The sequence below is a fragment of the Gopherus flavomarginatus genome, chromosome 1 (genome assembly GCF_025201925.1).
Source record: "Gopherus flavomarginatus isolate rGopFla2 chromosome 1, rGopFla2.mat.asm, whole genome shotgun sequence".
Classification (NCBI taxonomy): domain Eukaryota; kingdom Metazoa; phylum Chordata; order Testudines; family Testudinidae; genus Gopherus; species Gopherus flavomarginatus.
The window spans coordinates 273,277,410-273,301,443 of NC_066617.1; the positions used below are offsets into that span (position 1 = coordinate 273,277,410).

Here is a 24,034-nt window from a genome sequence, read left to right on the forward strand (position 1 = left end):
CTTCATTCTACCCTTGTTCTTGCAGTACCATGCAAGGTTCCTCATGTAACATTTCCAGTTAACCTATAGATGCTTGTCTTGTATCAGTCAGGACAACACTGGAACTCAGTTAGTAGAGAGAACATCAAGTATGAGGAACTGTGCGGTGCTTTGGTAATGTAGAAAAATAGCCAACAAGAATTAGAATCACTCAAGGCATTTACATTCCACTTATCACTAAGTGCTGTGGTATCTGAGCACTGATGATGAGTCAACCAAACTGATCACCACCTGCATTTGTCATTACACATGAAAAAATTTATTGAAGGAAACTTAGGTTTAGGCTCCACATGCTTCATTTCCCTGGAATTCTTCTCTTGGGGGTGGAGTTGGGGGCAATTGTCCACTCTCTTGCTTAGAAAAAACAATCGGATTGTCCTTTATACTCCTCCACAGATCTTAGAGGGAGCTTCTCTGTACTGCACCGGCTCTGTGCTTTTCAGCAGTGACTTCAATAGAACTGAGTTTTCAGGGACTCCTACATCAATGATTATCCCAGGATTCCCCTTTAAACAGAGTTCCCAAGCAAGGAGAGGGCTATGCTAAAATGTTAATACAGTTCCAAGCTCCACTAACTTTTCTAATCAAGTTTGCCAGTAGGTGCAGGGGAGAGAGTAAAACAATGTGCATCACACCAGCTTCAAGTCCTTTCCTATTTGTACCTAAGTCTGGGGGCAATGCCATAGATGCAGTGACCAATCATCACTACGTGGAAAGGCAAGATACATGATGGGAGGGTCCCCACTTTATCTGGATCTAAGGAGGAGGACTTTCACCACAATCTAACCTGAAACATCTTATAACTCAAGTCTACTTCTTCAAAAATCAATAGGATCGAACATCTATTGTGCATCACTCTCAAAATACTGATCACTAAATAATACAGAAACTTAGTTACTCCTCACTATTTAAAATGTTCTAATAGGCCACTGAAAGAAAGGAATTCTGGTTTTATGGTACTGCTTCATTACAAAAATTAATCAAAATCACAGACAATGGTAAAATGATATGGAACAGCAGTACGCAAAAGAAAATACAGCAGTTTGCACACAAGTAAAATGTTTCTTCAAGGAAACTTGCTGACTCTGAAAGGAGTTATCCCTTTACATCATCACATACAATATGGTTTATACTCTGGATTCCATGCATGAACATGAAACGTCTTCAAAACCTGTTCTTCCTGTGCCTGATTTGAGATCTGCTCATGAAAAGCACTATATAAAGCCAGGTATTCTCATCATATTGTGTGTTTAATTATCGGACATAAGCCTCAAGATGCCAGAGGCCTATTATCCTCATATTTACATTTCAATTGCCAAAATGAAAATTTTCCAGCAGGCTGAGGATTAAAACTTTTGCCAATTGTTTTATTCATGGCTGACTAATAATAAGATTGTTGATCAAAATTAGGCAGCAGATCTGAAACTCTGCAAGAACTAGTGATTCTTTTCATTTGCAGCAACCAGTTAAAACAATAAGATGCATAGTAGAGTCACTTTTCATTCTTCCAACTTTGGAATTTGTAATGTTTTCCTAGTATTCATTATAAGGCTCAAAATTAGCAGCTACCTTTTGTAACCTGATTTCAATGGCTTGCAAGGTATTACCAATTTAGCTCAATTCCTTTAGTGGAGCTTTGATAACTGCATGGCATAAGAAGAGCAGCCATGAAACAACTGTAACAAAAGTCTTGCTTGGGTGCTCAGTGTCTTGCTTCCCCTTGAGAGCACTGCAAGGCATGGCTATATTTTATGATGGAAACCAGACACAGAAAAAATGAAAGATGCCACTGAAGGTTTGAATGTGGATTATTAGTTTTTTAAGTGCAGACCAGAGCTGTCACATGGACCAAATGCGGTACCCATGCATTGCTTCCAGTGCTGCCTTCCCTTTTCTGCTGCATGCAATGGTTAGGTGGCATTCCACAGGACAGAGAATAGCAGGTGTCTGTCAGAGATGAGTCCTGGGGAATGACACCTTTATCCAGCAGCTCTCTAGATACCCTGCTTCTCACCTCTTCTATAAGGAAAGAAGCACATGAACAGATACTTTAACGAGTAAGAAAAGGAAAGTGAGCAAGCTGAGTTGTCATATCTGTCACAGGATGAGAGATGTGGAGGAGGGACTCAGAGGAAGTCATAATAGGCTGGAATGGTCCAGTCCTTCCATCTCATGACAGCCTACTACTTCACTTCTTTCTTAGAAAACACAACCCTGGGCTCCTGGACAGCTGGACTCCCTTTCTCAGAAGGGGAGCAAAGGACCCAGAGCTACTGGAGCATCAGCAGCAAGCATAAAGTATACACAAAAGGCAATGTCATGATCTTACATTGGACCCCGACTGTGTTACCCAGAGGTTATAATTTCTAGAGTCCCTACCTTTGCTGGCTGGGGTTGTTGTGGTATATGAGGCATTGTAGTTTTGAGCCTTGTTCTATACAGACCCGAGTCTCGCTCTCTCTACTCTCTATTACAAGTGTTTGTACTGTTTAAATTATAAAGAATCCTGTGCCTCCAAAGAACACTGAGTTTGAAGTGTGTCACACAAGGGCCTCCTCAGGGACAGCAGCAATAGAGTCATGTACAGAAGTAAGGCCAAATTAATTAATTGTATAGGGCTGCAAGTCCCCAATATAAATTAACTGTCCCCATACTGAATTAACTTTTTGTGCACTATAGATATGACAACAAAAACTGAGAAATATGCATAACTCTAAAACTACATCCAAAAAGAACTAGCCTCTCAGCCAAGTACATGTTGAATGTCCCTTCATATCTCAAGAAAACAGACAAAAGTGCTCCACACATCCCACACCATGGACCCTGTCTTCATGAGCAAAAAAGGTATGCTTTTCATTTGTGTTAGCTTAACATAATTGGAAAAGCACCCTCAAAAAGCAGGATAATGGCTTTAAAGCCATGTTAGCTGATCATGTCAGCCTGCATCATGATAGGGCTAGCCAAACACATTAAGCTAACTGGATTGATAACATGACTGAAAAACACACCCTTATTGCCTGTTAATACAAGGCTATGGACAAGATCATTGCCTCTGTGATGTCTGCATGTTTTTGCACTTCAAATTCCTTTAGTTAAAAATTATAGAATGCAAACAAATTTTAAATATGTTATCTAGAATTTTCAGATTAATATGCCACCAAAGTAGTGAAAAACAGACTGCTAAAGAACACCATTCTTTCATTCTGACAACTAACTTTTCACATTCTGTAAATCAGTAACACTAATTGCTTTTGTAATTTAAAATAAGAAGAAGAAATAAAGGAAACAGACTAAGATGTCCTTTGAAATTTTGACAAAAAGACAGATACAGATTTTTGATACAAGCTGGAATATTAAAGTAGCTGGTAAGCATATTATAACTCAACTTCGTAGTTGCTGAAATCTCATTATGCAAAAAAAATTACTCATCAAAACCTATCACATACCTAACAAGTCCAAACTCAGCAAATATTTGTCACACAAACATTTTTCAGCTACTTAGTCAAATTTCTATCCCCAGAATAAGGTATTATTTCATTTTATAAATATACTGAATGATTTCTGAATTTGGAATATGTACGTGTTTAACATTAAACAAACCCTTTTACTTAACTGGTATTTTTTGTTGTTTAGAATGAAGTAGTTTTTGCTCAACGCAAAACAGTGAGGATTGTGTACAGCAATATTTAACGTCTGATTTGAACATTCACTGTTTGCTGCTGTAGGGCCCAAATTCCCCAAATAATTACTGGATAGGCCTACTGCCATCTAGTTGTGTAAACACAAATGAGCCCAAGATAACACCCCAAGCTCCAAGTGTAATGACAAAGGTGGAAGACATAGTCTAGTCAGGCATGAAACTGATTTTATAACAACAAATATCTGTTGCCTTCCATGTGCTAAGTAAATAATTCTGAAGAGGGTGAAGATGATAAAACCAAAATCATTAACTGTTCCCATTAAATCAAACATAAAAAGAAAAACCTTTTGTCAAGCTTACCCTGAAACTATTTTCGTAGCTAATTAAATCAATGTTTTCCAAACAGGACATAGCCTTTAATCATAGGTATTTTGGTATCAAGAGGAAATTTTTACTCATTTTCTTACAAGATATTAATGTTCTATTTCCTAAACGCCAAGTTTATGCCAACAGGCACTTTGTACAGTCACTCAATATATTGTTGGCCAATGTCTTAAACGTTCTTTTCTAACAACTAGTAATGAGGTTAATAAGACTTTTGTTCCACCCATTTGGACTGCTTAGTGAAATATATATATATAATGGATTTTAACTGTTTTATAAAAATACAGATTTTAAAACACTTGAGAAACATTTTCAAAATATTTAGTTTTTTTCTGGGTTTAGAACCAAATTGTATACCCCAAAATGCCTTGACTGAGATGCAATTCTGCTCTGAAGTGACTGTAACAATGACATTGCAGGGTTCCCACATTTATAATCTCTCAAAAATTCCATATCCATTTATACTGTTTCTAAAACCAGCCCTGTAGAGTCAACCTAGACACAGAGTCAAGCTAGGCTCTCTCCTTCTTGCATGTCATCATTAGTAAAATACACAATATACAAGTTAAGTTATGCCCTGCGGTGGAGCCGTGCTACCCCATTGTCTTCAGAACATGCCATCAGTGATGAGCTTCATATCACTGATTGTGTCAATATGATATGGAATCAATGAGACAAACATGAATTTCAAAAGGCATACCGATTTTTTTAAAAAGCAATCATTTTTCAGAGTGCAAATGCACCATAAGGATTTTGTTAACAATTACTCTTGTATGTGGAGAGCTCAGTCCTACAAGCCACTGAGCACTCAAGCACATGCTTGGTTTTAAGCACATGACTAGTCCCAATGAACTCAGAGAAGCCCCACTGATGTCATCTGGGCTTCGCATAGGACAAGTAACTTAGCAGGATTGGGCTCCAATTAACTGAATATATGAGAGAAAGGATATAAAATCTTTCCTATCTTCTCTCAGATACCACAGTGAGAGGCATTAGTATAAACCCTAAGTAGAATTTAATAAACAGAATTGGAGTGTCAGTCACTGGGTATTAAGTCTCCATTTTTAAACGCTTGGTAAACTGCTTTTCTCCCTTTAGGTAGGCATCAAAACATTGGAAACAGAAAGTTTTGAAACAAGAATGGTACAAATGTATTTTATACAGATACACATTATATACACCAGAGGTTCTCAAACTTTTTTTCCTGCGGACCAGTTGAAAATTGCTGAGGGTTTCAGCGGACCACTTAATGATCTTTCCAAAAGTTGTTTGTTCCATTAGCTAACTACTGTAAAGCACTTTGGATAAAAGCGCTACATAAAAAATGCTAAATAATTAACTTTTTTGTTCTACAAATAAAAGCACAAACTCATATTTTAATATCAGTAGTCTTACCTTTCTAAAGCAATGGATGTGCCCTCTCTCCCCAGCTGGGGCTAGGAAGGAGGGGAGTCCTCTCCCTCTCTCCCCTGCCACAGCAGCCCCCGAGCTGGGGCTGGGAAGGAGTGAGGTCTCTCCCCCGCCACAGAACTGAGGCTGAGAAGGAGGGCCGTCTCTCCCCGGCAGCTGTAGCCCCGGAGCTGGGGAAAGTCACCTCTTTCTCTAGCCACCGCAGCCCTCCATGTCCCAAATTCCCCTCACCCCTTCTTCTCACCCCACTGCCCCCTCCCACCTACCCCCTATTTCCCCCCAGGCCACCACCCCACCTTACATAGGTGTCTTCTCCAGAGTCCAGGCAACTAATTAGTGGGCGCCTGCATGGCTCCTCTTATTAGGTGGGTGGCCCTTCATTCTTTCGTGTGCGGCTACCCAGGCATGCACCTTAGAGGGAACTATCTGCGGAACACCTGAGTGGAGCTCGTGGACCACTGGTGGTCCGCAGACCACAGTTTGAGAACCTCTGATATATACTACACTAAAAGCAAGTTAACAGTCTGAAGTTGAACTGAAAAAAACAAGTAAATCCCAAGACATAGTGTAGTTTATAGTAAATCTTCAACTTACTTCCCCATACCTAGATATTGCAAATAATAATAGAAGTGCTGTAGATTACATACTGTTCCAAGACTACCTGACAAAGGTTCAGGCCCTTAATCATAGACTTATCTTACAAACTTGAATGTTTCAAGGTCATTTCCAAATTTACCTACCATCCTATACCTCTTTTCAACTTCCTTTGGTGTTCTCTTATTACCATTCTCCCTAGATTCCCTGCATAGTCTTCATTCCTTCCAACCATTTCCCAGGATTCTATTTATCAAGCTGACAGTCTGTGGTGGGGAAGAGCTATCTGTGCATACTAAAGCACCTTCTCTTTCACTGCCAATATAGATGGAAGGAGAACCAGAATCTCTTTTTTTAACTACTTATTTTTCAGTCTCCAGAGTCTCCTAATGAAATGGCAATGTTGGGGGTGTGGGCTGAGCTTCAGAATGTAGGCAATAACTGTATGCCTCTCCTCTTCCATTTTATCCAATTGCGCATTGAAGCAATGTGAGACCTATTGCAGCATCTTTCTCCTTCCATGCAGCTGTACCTGAGTGAGAGGAGCCATTTCTCTCCACTCCCTCCCCCCCTCCACACACACACAAAAGAACACATAGTCTGCCCTTGTCTCCCACCAACAGTCTGACCAGATGTACAGTGGCCTAGAGCAGTGGTTCTCAATCAGAGGTCTGGTGCCCCCGGGGGACTATGAGCAGGTTTAAGGGGGTCCAACAAGGAGGGCCAGCATTAGACTCACTGGGGCCCTCGGCAGAAAGCTGAAGCCCCAACGCATTGGGCTGAAGCTTGAGGCCCTGAGCTCCACCACCCGGGGCTGAACCCAAAGTCTGAGCAGCTTAATTTCATGGGGGGCCCCTGTGGCATGGGGTCCAAGGCAATTCCCCTGCTTACTACCCCAGCCCTGGCTTTTATATGCAGAAGACTAGATGATATGCCACAGATGGGCCACAGAGTTTTTACAGCATGTTGTGGGGGTAGAGCTCAGGAAAGAAAAGGTTGAGAACCCCTGGCATAGAGGCAGAGAACAAGTTGGCTGTGAAATGGCATCACCTACTCTGGCAACTCCCTAAGAGTTCTGTGTCTCTTCTGCACTGGATCAGCTCCATACTGAGTTCTTATCTTGCCATATCTCTATCACCGCCAAGGACATTTGCTGAAAGTAGATGTTTCATAATTTATTAGTGCTGGAAGGGACCTCAGGAGATCGTCTAGTCCAACCCCCTGCTCAAAGCAGGGCCAATCCCCAAATGGCCCCCTCAGGGATTGAACTCACAACCCTGGGTTTAGCAGGCCAATGCCCAAACCACTGAGCTATCCCTCCTCCCCAAACAAATATGGAATTTAAAATCCAGGCCAGTTGTGACTCAAACAGGAGAGCAGTCTCCAAGCCATTTTTTTTCTCCCCTTCCTGCCAGTGCCTGACAGCCACAGCAATATATTTTATAAGAATCTTCAACTTTGACTCTTAAAAGTATAATCTGGTGAGAAAGATTACTGTACTTTGACTTTGCAATTCAGAAAACAGAACAAAGTGAATTAAGGAATGAGAACCTTCCTTGTGAATTCCTTCCTTTACAAGTTCCAAACATTAGTAACATTTTATTTTAATACAGTTATAGTCAAATGAAAATTGTATTGATCTTTAATATTAAACTATTCATTCATGTAAATTAAGTGCGCACATTGTATTATGGCTGACAATGCTACATGAAGTCAGAGTATAGGAGGCTGATCATTTTCATATCACTAAACACATATTGTAATAGTACACATATCAACTGGCCAAATACATAAATAGCTTAGTCCAAAGCTAAATATTTAGCTTAAGTATTCAGCCATTTGTTACAGGTGTGTAAAAGATTATCCAAAAGTAAGCCACTGAAGGCAATTTTAATATATAAATAAAAACTTGCACTCAAGCTGACAATTTGCATTCCAAATTTAAGCACAATACAATTCCATAATGAAGCTACAAAGCTCTGGGAGAAAATGAAGGTTTATTACAAAAACACTACCAGATCTACAACATAACAGAGCTGCTAGGTAACTGTAGAAAGTTTTCTTGTGCGACTATCAGAAAGAAACTAGGGATGGAAACACAGCATTTGGTATTTGTGCTCCTTTTTTAAAATCATATCCTGCTTAGGCATTTAGAGCAGCTATATTCTAGACCAATCTAACTAAATCAAAGTTTGGTGAGGAAAAATATTAAAATGGTATTACTAGAACATGGGAATGACTACGCTAATACCTATATTAAATATCTGAGCATGCTCACTGCGAATCAGATATTTCCAGTAATCTGAAAAATGTGTTCATGCAGTTAATAAAGTGCCATGCCTTGTCTTTAACCAACCTGATTCCTGAATGCTTACCAAATATTACAGATTCCATCTGGAATTTTCCTCTAGCAGCTGATTTTAACTGATCCAGGTTTTTCTTGTATACCAGTAAATCTATATTCAGCTATGAAATAATAATTCTGATAAAGATGGCACATGGTTTGTTTTTTTTCTAGTTTATCCCTCTCCTGCCACCCTGACATCTTCTCAGAGATGTGCTCTGATTTTAAGAAGAAACTACCACAAAATTCATCCTCCCTAGCCTGTGATAAACCCCTTGTACCAGGGCTGAGAATAGAGAGGAGGTGTGAAGAACTTCCAAATATATTTATTTTCCCATCAAAATAGAAGTGTTTCCTCAATAAAGGAAGAAAGCAGCACCATTTGGCAAATCATCTTATGGTAAGAGTAATTTCCTGGAAATACGTATATGTTCTGTTCCTGAAAAATATACCAAGCATACTGATTCTATAATAGCTCATCTTTTATAGTCTGAAGTGGCAAGAAAGGGATTGGAGACACTTTAGGGAGATCACAGTTTCCTCCTCTAGGAAATATCTTTATTTTTTAAAACAAAATGCATTTGGTACAATTTGGTGAATTTCAACAGCAAAAATATGTTCTTTAGAAGTGTCTTTTTGAATCCCCAGGATAATACTAATTCCTGCCAGGGACAATTTAGCATTGTGTAAAGAGAGGGAGTAAAAGCCTTCACAGGAAGGAAAGCAACTCCAACCCCACTGCGATGGGCTGTTGACCCTGGGGTACTGTGCTGGAGCTGTGAGAACCGCCGCACCCCTCTAAAACACAAAGTTGAGTGGGAACACAGCCTCCCTAATCCAGCCTCTTTTATCACCCAACTCACTCAAACTGGGCTACCTGAGTGCAAACAACAGACACCAGCCAATTTCTCAGCTTTCCAGGCACCCTCCTCCTGAAGTATAAAACTAAAATTATAGTCTTGCGCTGCACAGGGAACTGTACAGTGTAAACTCAGAGTTCACCTCTCCCTCAATGTGGAGAAGAAATGCAACAGCCCCTCTGAGCTAAGATTCCCAAGCACTTCACTCCAAACTCTCTGATTTAGATTAAAATATAAAATATGTTATTAACTACAGACGACAGATTTTAAGTGATTATAACTGATACCAAATGGATCAAAGCAGATTACCTAGCAAACAAACAAAAAACACAAACTAAGCTTAATATACTAAATAGATTGAATCGGATTAGAAGATTCTCACCCTGAGAAAAGATGCAAGCAGGCTGCAGATTCTTAAGGGGCAGGCTGCCCTTGTTTTACAGCATGAAATCCCAAGTCTTTCATACACAGGCTAGAAATCCATTTAGCCTGAGTCCAGCACTTCTCCCAGTTCAGTCTTTGTTCCTCAGCTGTTTCCAGGAATTTTCTTGTGTGGGGAGTGAAGAACCCCAGATGATGTCACTCCCTGTCTTATATAGCTTTAGCATACTGGGAATTCTTTGTTTCAAAACTTGGTTCCCAGACCGGTTTGTGGAAAAATGCTGACATCCCAAGATGGAGCACAGAAACATGTGGCCTGGTCACATGTCCTTGTGGAGTCATAGCAGCCATTACTTACAGGCTGTCTGTAGTGTTCTCAGGAAGGCTCACCAGGTGGGAGATAAGCTTCTCCTACAGCCTATTATTCTTCCTAATGGCCCATTAGCCTGAATAGGCCCCTCCCCACCCACTATCTAGACTGAAAGCTTCTTGCCTACTTGGCATTACCCAGGTGTAACCACATTTGAAATACAGATATATAGTCAATATTCATAACTTCAGATATAAAAATGATACAAGCATACAAATAGGATAATCATATTCAGCAAATCATAACTTTTCCAATGACACCTCACATGACTTGTACAAAATGCATAATAATTATGCTATAATCATAAGAATGGTCGTACTGGGTCATCAAAGGTCCATCAAGCCCAGTATCCTGTCCTCTGACAGTGGCCAATGGCAGGTGCCCTAAAGGGAATGAACAGACAGGTTATCATCAAGTGATCCATGCCCTGTCACCCAATCCTAGCTTCTGGCAAACAGAGGCTTGGGACACCATATCTGCCCATCCTGGCTAATAGCCATTGATGGACCTATCTTCCATGAACCCCGTTATAGTATTGGCCTTCACCACACCCTCTTGTAAGGAGTTCCAGAGGTTGACAGTGCGTTGCATGAAAAAATACTTTCTTGTGTTTGTTTTAAACTTGCTACCTGTTAATTTCATTTGCTGACCCCTTGTTCTTGTATTATGAAGAGTAAATAACACTTCCTTATTTACTTTCTCTATACGACTCATGATTTTATAGACCTCTATCATATCCCCCCTTAGTTGCCTCTTTTCCAAGCTGAAAAGTTCCAGTCTTATTAATCTCTCCTCATACAGAATCCTTTCCAGGCCCCTAATCATTTTTGTTGTCCTCTTCTGAACCTTTTCCAATTCCAATATATCTTTTTTGAGATGGGGCGACAACATCTTCACACAGTATTCAAGGTGTGGGCGTACCATGGATTTATACAGAGGCAATATGATATTTTCTGTCTTATTATCTATCCCTTTCTTGATGATTCTCAACATTCTGTTCACTTTTTTGACTGGTGCTGCACATTGAGTGGATGATTTCAGAGAACTATCCACAATGACTCCAAGATCTCTTTCTTGAGTGGTAACAGCTAATTTAGACCCCATCATTGTATATACCTCTACCTCGATATAACGCCACCCAATATAACACAAATTTGGATATAACGCAGTGAAGCAGCGCTCGGGGCGGGGGGGCTGCACGCTCCGGCAGATCAAATCAAGTTCAATATAACACAGTTTCACCTATAACGCGGTAAGATTTTTTGGCTCCCGAGGACAGCGTTATATCAAGGTAGAGATGTATGTATAGTTAGAATTATGTTTTCCAATGTGCATTATTTGCATTTATCAACATTACATTTCATCTGCCATTTTGTTGTCCAGTCACCCTGGTTTGTGAAAACCTTTTGTAGAGCGTCATAGTCTGCCTAGGACTTAACTATCTTGGGTAGTTTTGTATCATCTGCAAATTTTGCCACCTCGCTGTTTACCCCTTTTTCAGATCATTTATGAATATGTTAAATAGGACTGGGCTCAGTACAAATCCCTGGGGGGCGCCTGTATTTACCTCTCTCCATTCTGAAAACTAAGCATTTTTCCTACCCTCTGTTTCCTATCTTTTAACCAGTTACCAATCCATGAGAGAACCTTCCCTCTTATCCCCATCATTTCATAATAATATAACTATAAAGAATACGGGTTGCAGTGTCACACACACCTTTACCTTTCACTTGGAACACCAGCATGTAACAGGCATCTAAGCGAGTCATCAGAATCCCCTCATAGATCACATTATTGAGCAAACCCTCAACTACAACACTGTTCAAACATAGCTCTCTAGTTAACATGAATAGTGGTGAAGTGTATATGAACTGGTTTCTAAAACTATGCTATGCAAATCCCCCACCTGGTCTCAATCAGATTTTTTAAATCATTTATAAATACAGTCACCCATCCATCAAAAACTGTGTGGCACACTTTCTAGATTATTTATATATTAAACAACACTATACCTCGAAAGGAAACCTTAATCTTTGGCCATAATGAAAACTGGACATTTTCTCATACTCTGTTTCTTATCTCTTAGCCAGTTTTTGATCAAATAATATATTGCCTTTCACTCAATGGCTAATTAGTTTATCTAGTACCTCCTACGAAAAATCTTATCAAAGGCCTTTAGAAAGGCTGCATAAATTGTCTCTACCATTTCTTTATCCACTACTGTATTGACACCTTCAAACAATTTTAATAGATTAGAAAGACATACTTTCCTTGTGCAGAAACATTGCTGGTGACACTCAGTCATATCTTGGCCTTTCCAATATCATCTTATTCTAATATTTAAGTTCTTGTTTCAACCACTACGAGGCCATCCATCTCTTTCCCCAACAATTTCAGAGATTAGGGACACTTGCCAGGAATACACAATCACTATGGAGTATAGATCATTCTAATCTAAAAATGTTTTCTTGCCTCTTGCCATCTCTAATTCATTAATTAAATCACTTTTATGTCATATTATTTCTCTGTCGTTCCTCTTTACATGTTTGTCTCTTCTTTTTCACCATTCCTTGTCCCTATATTCTTCTGGAAAAGGAAAATCCCCACTCCTCTAATAGTCCCTTTCATGATCACTCCCAATTCTAATCTTCAGAACATTGCCTCTTTCCTGTTTGGTTATTACTATTTGTATTGCAGGAGCACACACTGTCCTAGAAACTGTACACCTCCACCTCCCAAACCGAAAAATATAGTCCCTGTCCCAAAGAATTAACAGTCTAAGTACAAGTAACAATAAGTGAAAAATATATAGGGGAGCATGTTTTAACCGTGAGCCAATTAAAATAATTGAAATAATTAATAGTCATAGCACATCAGGTCCTCTTCTCTCCTTGACATTTCCCTTTACTTCTGCATTCCTGTCTCCCTGAACCCTGCTTCCTGTACTCAAGTGTTACACTGATCATGCAACTATTTCTCTACCCTTGCTGGTGTGGCCTCTTCATCCCAGGTCTTCAGTAGCTTCCTTTTGTATAGATATTATTTAGTTTTGATTAGAGCTTAGCACAAAAGTTACACAATTAGTGGTAACTTCAGAGTGGCAATAAGTTAAATCACTTCTATTCAAACAAGCAGAATGATAAACATAATGTTTTTTACTAATGCATTTTCTTTGCCCTTTGGAGAAAATGAAATCAGCTCCTCTGAATATTCCCCTATCCCCTCCACTCCCACCCAGGGAAGGCAGCATCCCTTAGCTATATAGTCAGCATCTTTTGAAGCCAACAGCTCCTTTTTAAAATACAAATATGTCTTGTGTACTTTACCAGCATCACATGAAGAAAATGTTAAATGATATACTGCATATAGGATATGCAATTTCTTTTCTGCATTGGTTCATAACTCTCTCTGATCACAATACATGTAAACAACTGTCAAGAGGATAATAGTTTTTAATCAGATTCATTAGCAATGTCTGACGTACTGCTGCAGGGAGGATAGAAGAAGATTAGGCTATGTCAGTGGTTCTCAAATGACCTTTTTAATGGGGTCGCCAGGGCTTGCATTAGACTTGCTGGGGCCTAGGGCCAAAGCCACAGGCTGAGCCCTGCTGCCCAGGGCCAAAGCTGAAGCCTGAGAGTTGGGTGGCATGGCTCAGGTTTCAGGCCCCCTGCCTGGGGCTGAAGCCCTTAGGCTTTGCCCTCTTCCCCAGGACGGCAGGGCTAGGGTGAGGTCAGGCTTCATTCCCTACTCCTGGGGTCATGTAGTAATTTTTGTTGTCAGACGGCTGTCATGGTGCAATGATGTTTGAGAACCACTTCGCTATGTCTACACTACCATTTATGTCAGCAAAACATATGTCCCCTAAGCAACATAAGTTACACCTGCATAAGTAGTAGTGAGCACAGTGCTATGTCGGCAGGAGAACCATTGCTGCTCATTAGGGATGGTTAAATTATGTTGACAGGAGAGCTCTTGCCTGTCGGCATAGAGCAGCTACACAAGAAATCTTCCAGCAGGACAGCTGCATCAATACACCTGTGCCACTGTAAATGCTAAGGCAAAAATCTCCAACAACTGTGCACGTGGGCACGCATACACCTAGAACGGAATGGACACGAGCAACACATCTCGAAGAATAACAGTTACAAAAAGGTAACCGTTTTTTCTTCTTCAAGTGCTTGCTCATGTCAATTCCATTCTCAGTGACTCACAAGCAGTATCCTCAGAGGTGGGCTTGGAGTTCATGGTCTTGCAGCTTGTAACACTGCTCAACTGAAGCCAGCATCATCCAAGGCCTGCTGGATAAGCTCATAATGGGATGTGAATTTGTGGACTGATGACCAGGTGGCTGCCCTATAGCTGCCCTGGATTGTCACTTGGGCTAGGAAAGCTGCCAAAGATACTTGCAACCTGGTTGAATGGGTAGTTATGATCGCCAGAGATGGCACCTTTGCCTGATCGTAGCAGCAGTGAATGCAGGCAGTGATCCAAGAAGAAATTCTTTGACCGGACACTGGACAATCTTTCATCTTGTCTGTTATCACAATGAACAATTGTGCTGACTTGAGGAATGGCTTACTCCTTTGAATGAAAAAGGCTAGTGCCCCATTCTGATGTCTAGAGAATGCAGCCAATGCTCTTATTCTGACTTATGCGGCTTTGGAAAAAAAGACAGGTAAATAAATGTCTTGGCCCATATGAAAGCGTGAGACCATATTGGGCAGGAAGGCCGGGTGTGGCAGTAGCTGGATCTTGTCTTTGTAAAAAATTGTATAGGGTGGTTCTGAGGTAAGTGTCCTAATCTCAGAGACCCTGCGAGCCAAAGTCATTGCGATCAAGAACATGACCTTCCAGGAAAGGAGGAGGAGAGATCAGGAAGCCAGAGGCTTGAAGGGGGGGTCCCGTCAATCAGGACGATACAAGATTCATGGAGGGAGGGGGTCCCTGACATGTGGGTAGAGGCGCTCAAAGACCTTAAGGAACCTGGCAGTCAAGTCTTGGGTGAAAACCAACCTGACTTTGACCAGTGGATGGAAGGCTGAAATAGCTGCCAAATGAACTTTAATAGTTGAAAGGGACAGAGCTTGAGATGTAGAAGGTAGTCCAGGATCAACTGCAGTAAGGTCCACCAAGGCCGAATGCCTTATCCGAGGACCAACATGTGAATCGCTTCCATTTGGCCAGATAGGTTACTCTGGTGGAGGGCTTTCTGCTGTTGGATGCTGGCCAAGCACTCCCGCTCCTCTGCACTTAACCATGCAGCAGCCAAATCGTCAGGTGCAGCACTGCCACATTCGGGTTCAGCAGACAGCCATGGTTTTGGGACAGTAGGTCCAGCCAGAGCAGTAGCTGTAGTGGAGCAGCCACCGAGAGGTCCAGCAGCGTGCCGAACCAGTGTTGGCGTGGCCAAGCTGGCGCTATGAGGCTCACCTTTGCCCTGTCCTGCTTGATCTTCATGAGGACTCTGTGAATCAAGGGAACTAGAGGGAAGGCATACATTAGAGCCCCCAACCACAGGAGGAGGAATGAGTCCAACAGGGAGTCTCTGTCAACCCCCGAATGGAGCTGAAAGAGTGGTACTTCCTATTCTGCCTGGATGTGAACTGTTCCACCTGGGGAGTCCCCCACCTTTGGAAGGTGATGATGACTACCCACTCGTTGCGAGATGAGAAGGTCTTGTTGAGGCGATTTGCCAAAGTGTTCCTGGCCCCGGGGAAGGAAGCAGCCACAAGATGGATGTTGTGTTGTACGTGGAAGTCCCATAGCCTGAGGGCTTCTTGGCAAAGGTCAGACAATCTAGTTCTGCCATGCTTATTGATATAGAACATAATCGCTGTATGGTCTGTCAGGACCCGGACCCCGTCTGTTAGTCTATAAGGTGCCACAGGACTCTTTGCTGCATCTGAAGGCAAGTCACTACTCTCAACAGATGTCTGAGGAAAATTTTTCAGGAACATGCTTATCAGTCAGAAGCCTTTCTCCTTTTCTAGCCGGTATAGATTACAAATATGGCACTTCCTCTTATGGCTCACACTAGAAGTATACTGCTAAAACAACATATCTGATATCAGAGGGGTCACCATGTTAGTCTGTATCCACAAAAACAATGAGGAATCCGGTGGCACCTTAAAGACTAACAGATTTATTTGGGCATAAGCTTTCGTGGGTAAAAAAACCCCACATCTTCAGATGCATTAAGTGAAAATTATAGAAACAAGCAGAAATATATATTGGCACATGAAGAGAAGGGAGTTATCTCACAAGTGGAGAACCAATGTTGAAGGCCAATTAGGTCGGGGTGGATGTGGTCCACTCCCAACAATTGATGAGGTGTCAATACCAAGAGAGGAAAAATTGCTTTTGTAGTAAGCCAACCATTCCCAGTCCCTATTCAAGCCCAAACTGATGGTGTTAAGTCTGCAAATGAACTGTAGCTCAGCAGTTTCTCTTTGAAATCTGTTTTTGAAGTTTTTTGTTGATGAAGGCTACTTTTAAATCTTTTATTAAGTGTCCATGGAGACTGAAGTGTTCTCCTACTGGCTTTTGTATGTTACCATTCCTGATGTCTGATTTGTGTCCATTTATCCTTCTGTGGAGAAACTGTTCAGATTGGTCAATGTACATGGAAGAGGGGCATTGCTGGCACATGAAGGCATATATCACATTAGTACATGTGCAAGTGAATGGTGTGGCTGGGTCCTATGATGGTGTTGCTAGAGATGATAGAGTGAATGCCTTACCTGTACCTAAAACAATTTTGTTTCTTGAATTTAGATTGTAAGCGATGCATGATTCTGCACTACCATGCTGATTAGAATGAATCATTATTGGTTTGACAGTTGTAAAGGCATTTTAATACAAAATTCTGAGCTCTACGATTCCTCTGTTTTCCCTCTATCTGGAGAAAAACTGTGCTTCTTGCTGAAGAAGCCAATCAAGGAATTTAAAAGTTTAGCATTTATCATTATAAAAGCTTATTTATCTTTCTAAAATACGCTGAGTTTTGCAACTTGAGTACATAGCAAATCAACATTACTTACATCAATGGACATTTGCTCTTATTCTAGTCCCTGTCCTGTAGTTCTATAACATATAAGTGTTAATAATGCTCAGTGTCAGCTGCCCAGTTTTAGATAAAGGGAGCTTGTTTTCGCAATACCAGCCTAGTCTCCGAGTCTCTAAAGCTGTTCTTTATTTTGCCAGACTTCTTCTTGCCAAGGAGTGGCAAAACAGCTCAGAGATTCCACACCACAAGGTCTGATGCTCTGTATATGGATCACTGGCCACCTGTCCCAACTAATGGCAGACTGTGCCTATTGTGACAGACCCAGACCAGTGGGGTACAGGAGTCTGGTAGAGGGCAAATACACTTGTTGCTGGATGAGTTGTTTTCTGTTCCCTGAGTGACCAGAGCAGGGGCTGCACTAGAGTAATCAGGAACCTGTTAGAACCAATTAAGACAGACACGCTGATTAGATCACCTGCAGCCAATCAAGGCAGGCTAATCAGGGCACCTGGGTTTAAAAAGGAGCTCACTCCAGTCAGGCGAGGGGGAGCCAGAGGAGAGGAAGTGCATGTGAGGAGCTGGGAGTAAAAGGTGCAAGGAGCTGAGAGTGAGAGGGTGTGCTGCTGGAGGACTAAGGAGTACAAGTGTTATCAGACACCAGGAGGAAGGTCCTGTGGTGAGGATAAAGAAGGTGTTTGGAGGAGGCCATGGGGAAGTAGCCCAGGGAGTTGTAGCTGTCATGCAGCTGTTACAGGAGGCACTATAGACAGCTGCAATCCACAGGGCCCTGGGCTGGAACCCGGAGTAGAGGGCGAACCCAGGTTCCCTCCAAACCTCCCCACTCCTGATCAGACACAGGAGAAGTTGACCGAGACTGTGGGGAAGATCACTGAGGTGAGCAAATCTGCCAGTAAGCGCAGGACTCACCAAGGTAGAGGAGGAACTTTGTCACACTATCAAAACACACTGCTTGCTTTGCCTGATGAGTCTCTGAAAGCTTCCTTCCTTCCAGGAGCTCCACAAAGCACCAGAAAGATGATGAGGAAAGGAGATCCAGGCATCCCGCTTAGCAGCCACAACAGAGATGCATCCTCCATTCTGCACCCCTCTGGCCAGAAAATTACTTCTTTTATGATACCATAAGGATGAGTAGGGATTTACAGGTGGTTTGAAGCTAAGGGCTATGCTATGACTTCAGTGAGTTTTTCCTCAGACAATGAGATGGCAGCCTATGCTGAATAGTGTGGTTTATTCAGTGTTCATTAAAACTCAACAAAAACATATAAAGCACCATTCCTTTTCTTATACTAACCTCCAAAAATATTAACTGGTTCCAGATACACAGATATTTTAAGTCTACCAGAAAGATTGATCTGACAAGACTATGGAAGATTTTGTCATCATTTAGTAACGGAGAGTAATACACAGGTTGAATTGTTTGAGCTCAGACCTTATCTCAACAGTAAAAAATGCATGTTCCCATATTGTCTGCCATCTTCAAAATAAAGTTCAATACATTCAAAATAATGAGTCTCTTTAAGGCCAAGGACTAACACATTAACCAATGGGTGAAAAGGTTTAATTTTTAATGCAGTTTCTCTTGAACAGACAAGACAGTGGTAAAATAGGAGTCTTAAAAATAATGAAATATTATTGCAGACAATTATATTACATGTTAACAAAGGGAAGGGATGTACAAAGTACACACGCAGCCAATAAGCCCAAGATAAACAATGGAAAACATAAATCCCATTTTGTCTTTACAATATACCCCATTCCTCTGAGAATTCCTGCACTGCAGATCACTCCTGCCTGTTACACTTCCAAGAGAAACTAGAACATGTGGCTTTTCAAAGCACTGATTTCATGCATAACAAACTAATGTCAGGGCAGAACATAGGAAAACATTCTTGCTCTCAGAAATTCAGATAACATCTTCATATTTACTCTATCTAGTACTATAGTCACAAGAGTTACAGAGTCAGTTATTTCTATAAACTCGAATTAAATTGTGTAAACCTAGAAACTTTCAGATAAACATTATAAACAGTATCTTTTTAAAGCATATGCAGTGGTATAACAGCCACGTAAACTGTCGTTTTAAGTATCTTTACTGGATATACACACATCCCATATGCCACAGAGACTCGTCTGTACTGCCACTTCTATTTCAGTCCTCTCTGCAAAACAGTGGAATCTTGGTAATCCAGTTCTAATACTAGCTTCAAAAAATCATTGCCAAAATTTTGCCAGGATTATAAAACAAAAAAGTTTTCTCCACTATAAAAAGAATGCTCTCCATAGAAAGGATAAAATATGTAGAACAACACAAGTACACATGGCACTTTCAATACGAAGTATTACTATACATCAGGCCTTGGACTGTGTGAAATATAAAACAAGTATTCTTACCATAGACAATCCACAATTATACCCCTCAAAGGCAAAACCAGTCATTATCTCTCTAAAGATCTTCTCCTTTAAATCGTCAAACATCACCACAGAAGCTGCTTTTAAAATGATTCATTTAAAAAAAAATTGTAAAATTTGAGTTTAATAGTTGAAAGCCAATATACATGAAAGGAAAACTTAGTCCACCTCATTGAAGAGGCAAGGTCTGCGACAAAAGGTTGAAGTCAAAGACTGTGTCAGACTGACATGCTGGAATCTAGGTCTCTAGATCCTACAATGATCAAACGACAATTTTATCAAACACTTCTGTTGTATTTGTCCCACAAAATTATGAGCAATTTTACTTTTCCTTGTAGTATATTTTAAAATTAACAAATACTTACATTTTATAATCAAATATGGCTGTAACTAAGTTGATAGATATTCTACAATGTTGTCATAAACAGATAGCTAAAGGTTAATGTCTCTTTTACCTGTAAAGGGTTACAAGCAGTGAACCTGGACCACCTGACCAGAGGACCAAATCAGAAGACAAGATACTTTCAAATCTCGGTGGAGGGAAGTCTTTGTTTTGGGTTGTTTGTTTGTCTGTTGTTCTCTCTGGGTTCTGAGAGGGTAACCAGATGTACCTACAGGCTCTCTAATTTTCTATTCAAATAGTAAGTACCAGTAGAAGGCGGTTTAGTCTTTTTGATTGTTTTCTTTATTTGCAAATGTGTATTTTGCTGGAATGATTTTAATGTGTATTTGTGCTGAGGGGAAGCTCCTCTCTAGTGTCTATAAGCTGAAAGACCCTGTAACATTTACCATCTAAATTACAGAGACAACTTTTACTTTTTTTCTTTTTTTTTATTAAAAGTTTTTTTCTTTTTAAGAAAGACCTAATTGATTTTTTTCCCCCTTGTTGAGGCTCAAGGGAATTGAGTCTGTACTCACCAGGGAATTGGTGGGAGACAGGGAGAGAGAAGGGAGGGGGGAAGGTGGAATCCCTTTGTTTTAGATTCACGGAGCTTGAATCTGTATTACCTCTTGGGGAGGGGGAAAGAGGAGGGGGAATGGTGCACTCCTCTCTGGTTTTAGATTCAAGGAGTTTGAATCACAGTGATCTTCCAGGGTAACCCAGGGAGGGAAAGCTTGGGAGAGGCAACGGGGGGGGGGGGAAGCGTTTACTTTCCTTGTGTAAGATCCAGGGGGTCTGGGTCTTGGGGTCCTCTGAGAAGGTTTTGGGGGGACCAGAGTATACCAGGCACTGCAAGTCCTGGTTGGTGGCAGCACTACAAGATCTAAGCTGGTAATTAAGCTTGGGGGATTCATGCTGGTACCCCATCTTTTGGATGCTAAAGTTCAGAGTGGGGATTTACGCCATGACAAATGTGTCTGTGATAAATATTGCTGCTAAAAAGGTATCCCTCTTGAAAAAATATTTGATACACTTCTATCCTATTAGATCGTATGATTAGTAATTCTCTCCCAACAGAAAATCAGTTGATCCTCAACAGGAACTTTAGTAGAGCCTTCTCCTCCTTAGGGGCACAAGATAGTTTTACTAGCTTGTTCTTAAGCATCTTGTATAGTCTCAGTACTACTCTGAAACTTTACTTTTCATTTCAAAGGAAAACTTCACTCCAAAAGGGAAAAAAATCTTTTTCCAAAGACAGTTTTCAAAGGGTCCTTTAAAAAACGGCAGCTGTTTTTAAACATTTATTTAAAAATAGCATTTCATGTCTTTGGGACCCTGTATGCAAAGGGACACCCTATGAGAATATCGCAATGAAGAATCAGGACCCTACCTAGCATTGCTTGAGTAACAGAGGAAGACATCTTATTCTTACCTTATTTGCTACCTTTTTATTATGTCACTATTAATAACTGGAGGCTTTCTTCAGCTTCTAATTCAATTTCTTCTAGTGAAATACTAACAATATTTAGTTCTTAAAGAACAGGCCATGGTTTTCCTGTGTGCAATTTTCAAATTAAACAGAATTCATTCAACACCCCACTATTATCTTACTGTTAATAATGCCATATAGCTATAACCTGCATAAAATCCCAGTGCACATTCTTTCATAACAAATGAATGCCACTCTAATCCATTTCAATTGCATAAATTCACTTTAAACTTATTAAACCAAGTAAAAAACAAGTTATCTCATATTAAACATAATTGTTGTGATTATGATTATGATTAAGTGTTCCCTTTTCATGTAAAAGATATGAAGTAAACATTTGTCACAAGGCAGTTTATTACAAGGATGTTTTAGTTGCGGTAAGATCATTTTGATTTTCAACAACCGTACTTAAAAAATAAAGTGACTGCCATGTCAACGCTCCTCTCTACACAAACTGCACACTAATCTTACAAAGCTAAATATAAAGAATGTACAACATTAGGTTCATGATACCCCTATCTAGCCTCAATTGTAGGAAAAAAATCACAGAAATGCTAGGAAGCTGATGAATAACCATTATAGTGCACTATACTTCAGAATCTAAGGCAGATATCTCAGTAAACAAAAAAGAAAGAAAGAGAGGCATATTGCATACGCTTGCATTCCTGTTAATTTAGTTTTTGCTGGGTCAGTATTTAATTTTGGTTAATTAGGATTCTTAAAGATGTCTTTTTACTCTTTTAGCTTCATGTCGTTTACAGTGAAGGCTATTGTTCTAAGCACAAAGGAAACTTAATTGCAGGAGAAAGTGACATTTAAGTTTCAGAGTAGCAGCCGTGTTAGTCTGTATCCGCAAAAAGAACAGGAGTACTTGTGGCACCTTAGAGACTAATAAATTTATTTGAGCATAAGCTTTCGTGGGCTACAGCCCACTTCATCGGGTGCATGCAGTGGAAAATACAGTAGGAAGATATAGATATAGATATATATACACATATATATACGCATACACACAGAGAACATGAAACAATGGGCATTACCATACACACTCTAACAAGAGTGATCAGTTAGCTCAGTTAGGTGCGTGAGCTCTGGCTGGGGGTGTAGGCTCTGTGGTGGGCCAGGGATGAGGGGTTTGGGGTCCAGGGTGGACTATGGGCTGGGGTGCAGGGGTGAGGGCTGCAGCTGGGGGTGGAGCCAGGGATGAGAGGTTTGGGGTGAAGGAGGGGGCTCTGTGCTGGGCCAGGGGATTGGAATGCGGGAGGGAGTGAGCACTCTGGCTGGGGGCATGGGCTCTGGGGTGGGGCTGGGGATAAGGGGTTTGGGGTTTTGGAGGGGACTGTGGGCTTGGGCAGGGGGTTGGAGTGTAGGAGGGGGTGTGGGGTGCCAGCCGTGCTCAGAGGAAGTGACCGCCAGGTCCCTGCGGTCTCTAGGTGCATGGGCAGTCATGAGGCTCTGCACAGTGCGCGCTGCCTTTGCACCCGCAGGCAGCGCCACCCATAGCTCCCATTAGTCACGGTTCCTGGCCAGTGGGTGCTGCGGAGCCAGCGCTGGGGTGGGAGGAGCACGCAGAGCCTCTTCCTTGGCCACCCCAGTGCCTAAGGGTTGCAGGGACCTGCTGTCCACATCCAGAAGTGGCGCGGAACTAGGGCAGGCAGGGAGCCTGCCTTAGTCTTGGGCCCACGCTGCATCTCCCTCTGGACTTTTAACAGCCCGGTCAGCAGTGCCAACCAGAGCCGCCAGGGTCCCTTTTTGATAGGGCATTCCAGTTGAAAACCAGACACCTGGCAACCTCTGGCAGGGCTCAAGGTGCAGATTACAAAACTATCTAAACTCCTAACTTTTGTCTCCCATCCTAGAGCCCAGAGACACTCACAGCAGGGGAGCACTTCAACCTCCCTGGCCACACTATTGCAGACCTTAAGGTGGCCATCCTGCAGCAAAAAAACTTCAGGACCAGACTTCAAAGAGAAACTGCTGAGCTTCAGTTCATCTGCAAATTTGACACCATCAGCTCAGGATTGAACAAAGACTGTGAATGGCTTGCCAACTACAGAACCAGTTTCTCCTCTCTTGGTTTTCATACCTCAACTGCTAGAACAGGGCCTCATCCTCCCTGATTGAACTGACCTCGTTATCTCTAGCTTGCTTGCTAGCATATATATACTGCCCCTGGAAATTTCCACCACATGCATCTGAAGAAGTGGGTATTCACCCACGAAAGCTCATGCTCCAAAACGTCTGTTAGTCTATAAGATGCCACAGGATTCTTTGCTGCTTTCACAGCAGGCAGCAGTTCTGGCCTAGCAGCCAGAGCAGTAGTGCCATGTGGTGACTGATCTCACCTTAGGAGCTGGAGGACTAACTAAGCCTGGCTGCGGTAAGTTTTCCCAGCAAAACTCTAGAAACTGGGAATCACTTTGGAGAGGGAAAGGATCAATCTGAGGCATCTTGCTTTCAGAACCCCAAAGGCCAGTTCACAGGGGGAATCCTGCCTGAAGACCGGGGATTCACCAGCTCCCCACACAGCCAGAAACAAGTGACTCAAAAGAAAAGATTAGAGGGAAATTGGATTGTTTTAGGCAGACTTGGCAAACTGTCCAAATTGCTCCAAAATGGCATCTCCCCCGTCCTCTGCTCCATGTGAGGGGCACCTCACTCCCTACTGGTTGCCGGACAGACTGAGTCTGCCTTGGCTCCCA

The 24,034-nt window shown here is 41.5% G+C and overlaps 1 protein-coding gene across 1 annotated transcript in view; it reads right to left on the reverse strand.

Moving 5' to 3' along the window:
- HS6ST3 (heparan sulfate 6-O-sulfotransferase 3) overlaps nt 1-24,034 on the reverse strand; it is a 534,806-nt gene that overhangs the window by 396,306 nt on the left and 114,466 nt on the right. The window contains exon 2 of the mRNA XM_050950170.1: nt 16,936-16,946. Coding sequence (XP_050806127.1) covers nt 16,936-16,946 — 11 coding nt within the window. The remainder of the gene's footprint in view (nt 1-16,935; nt 16,947-24,034) is intronic.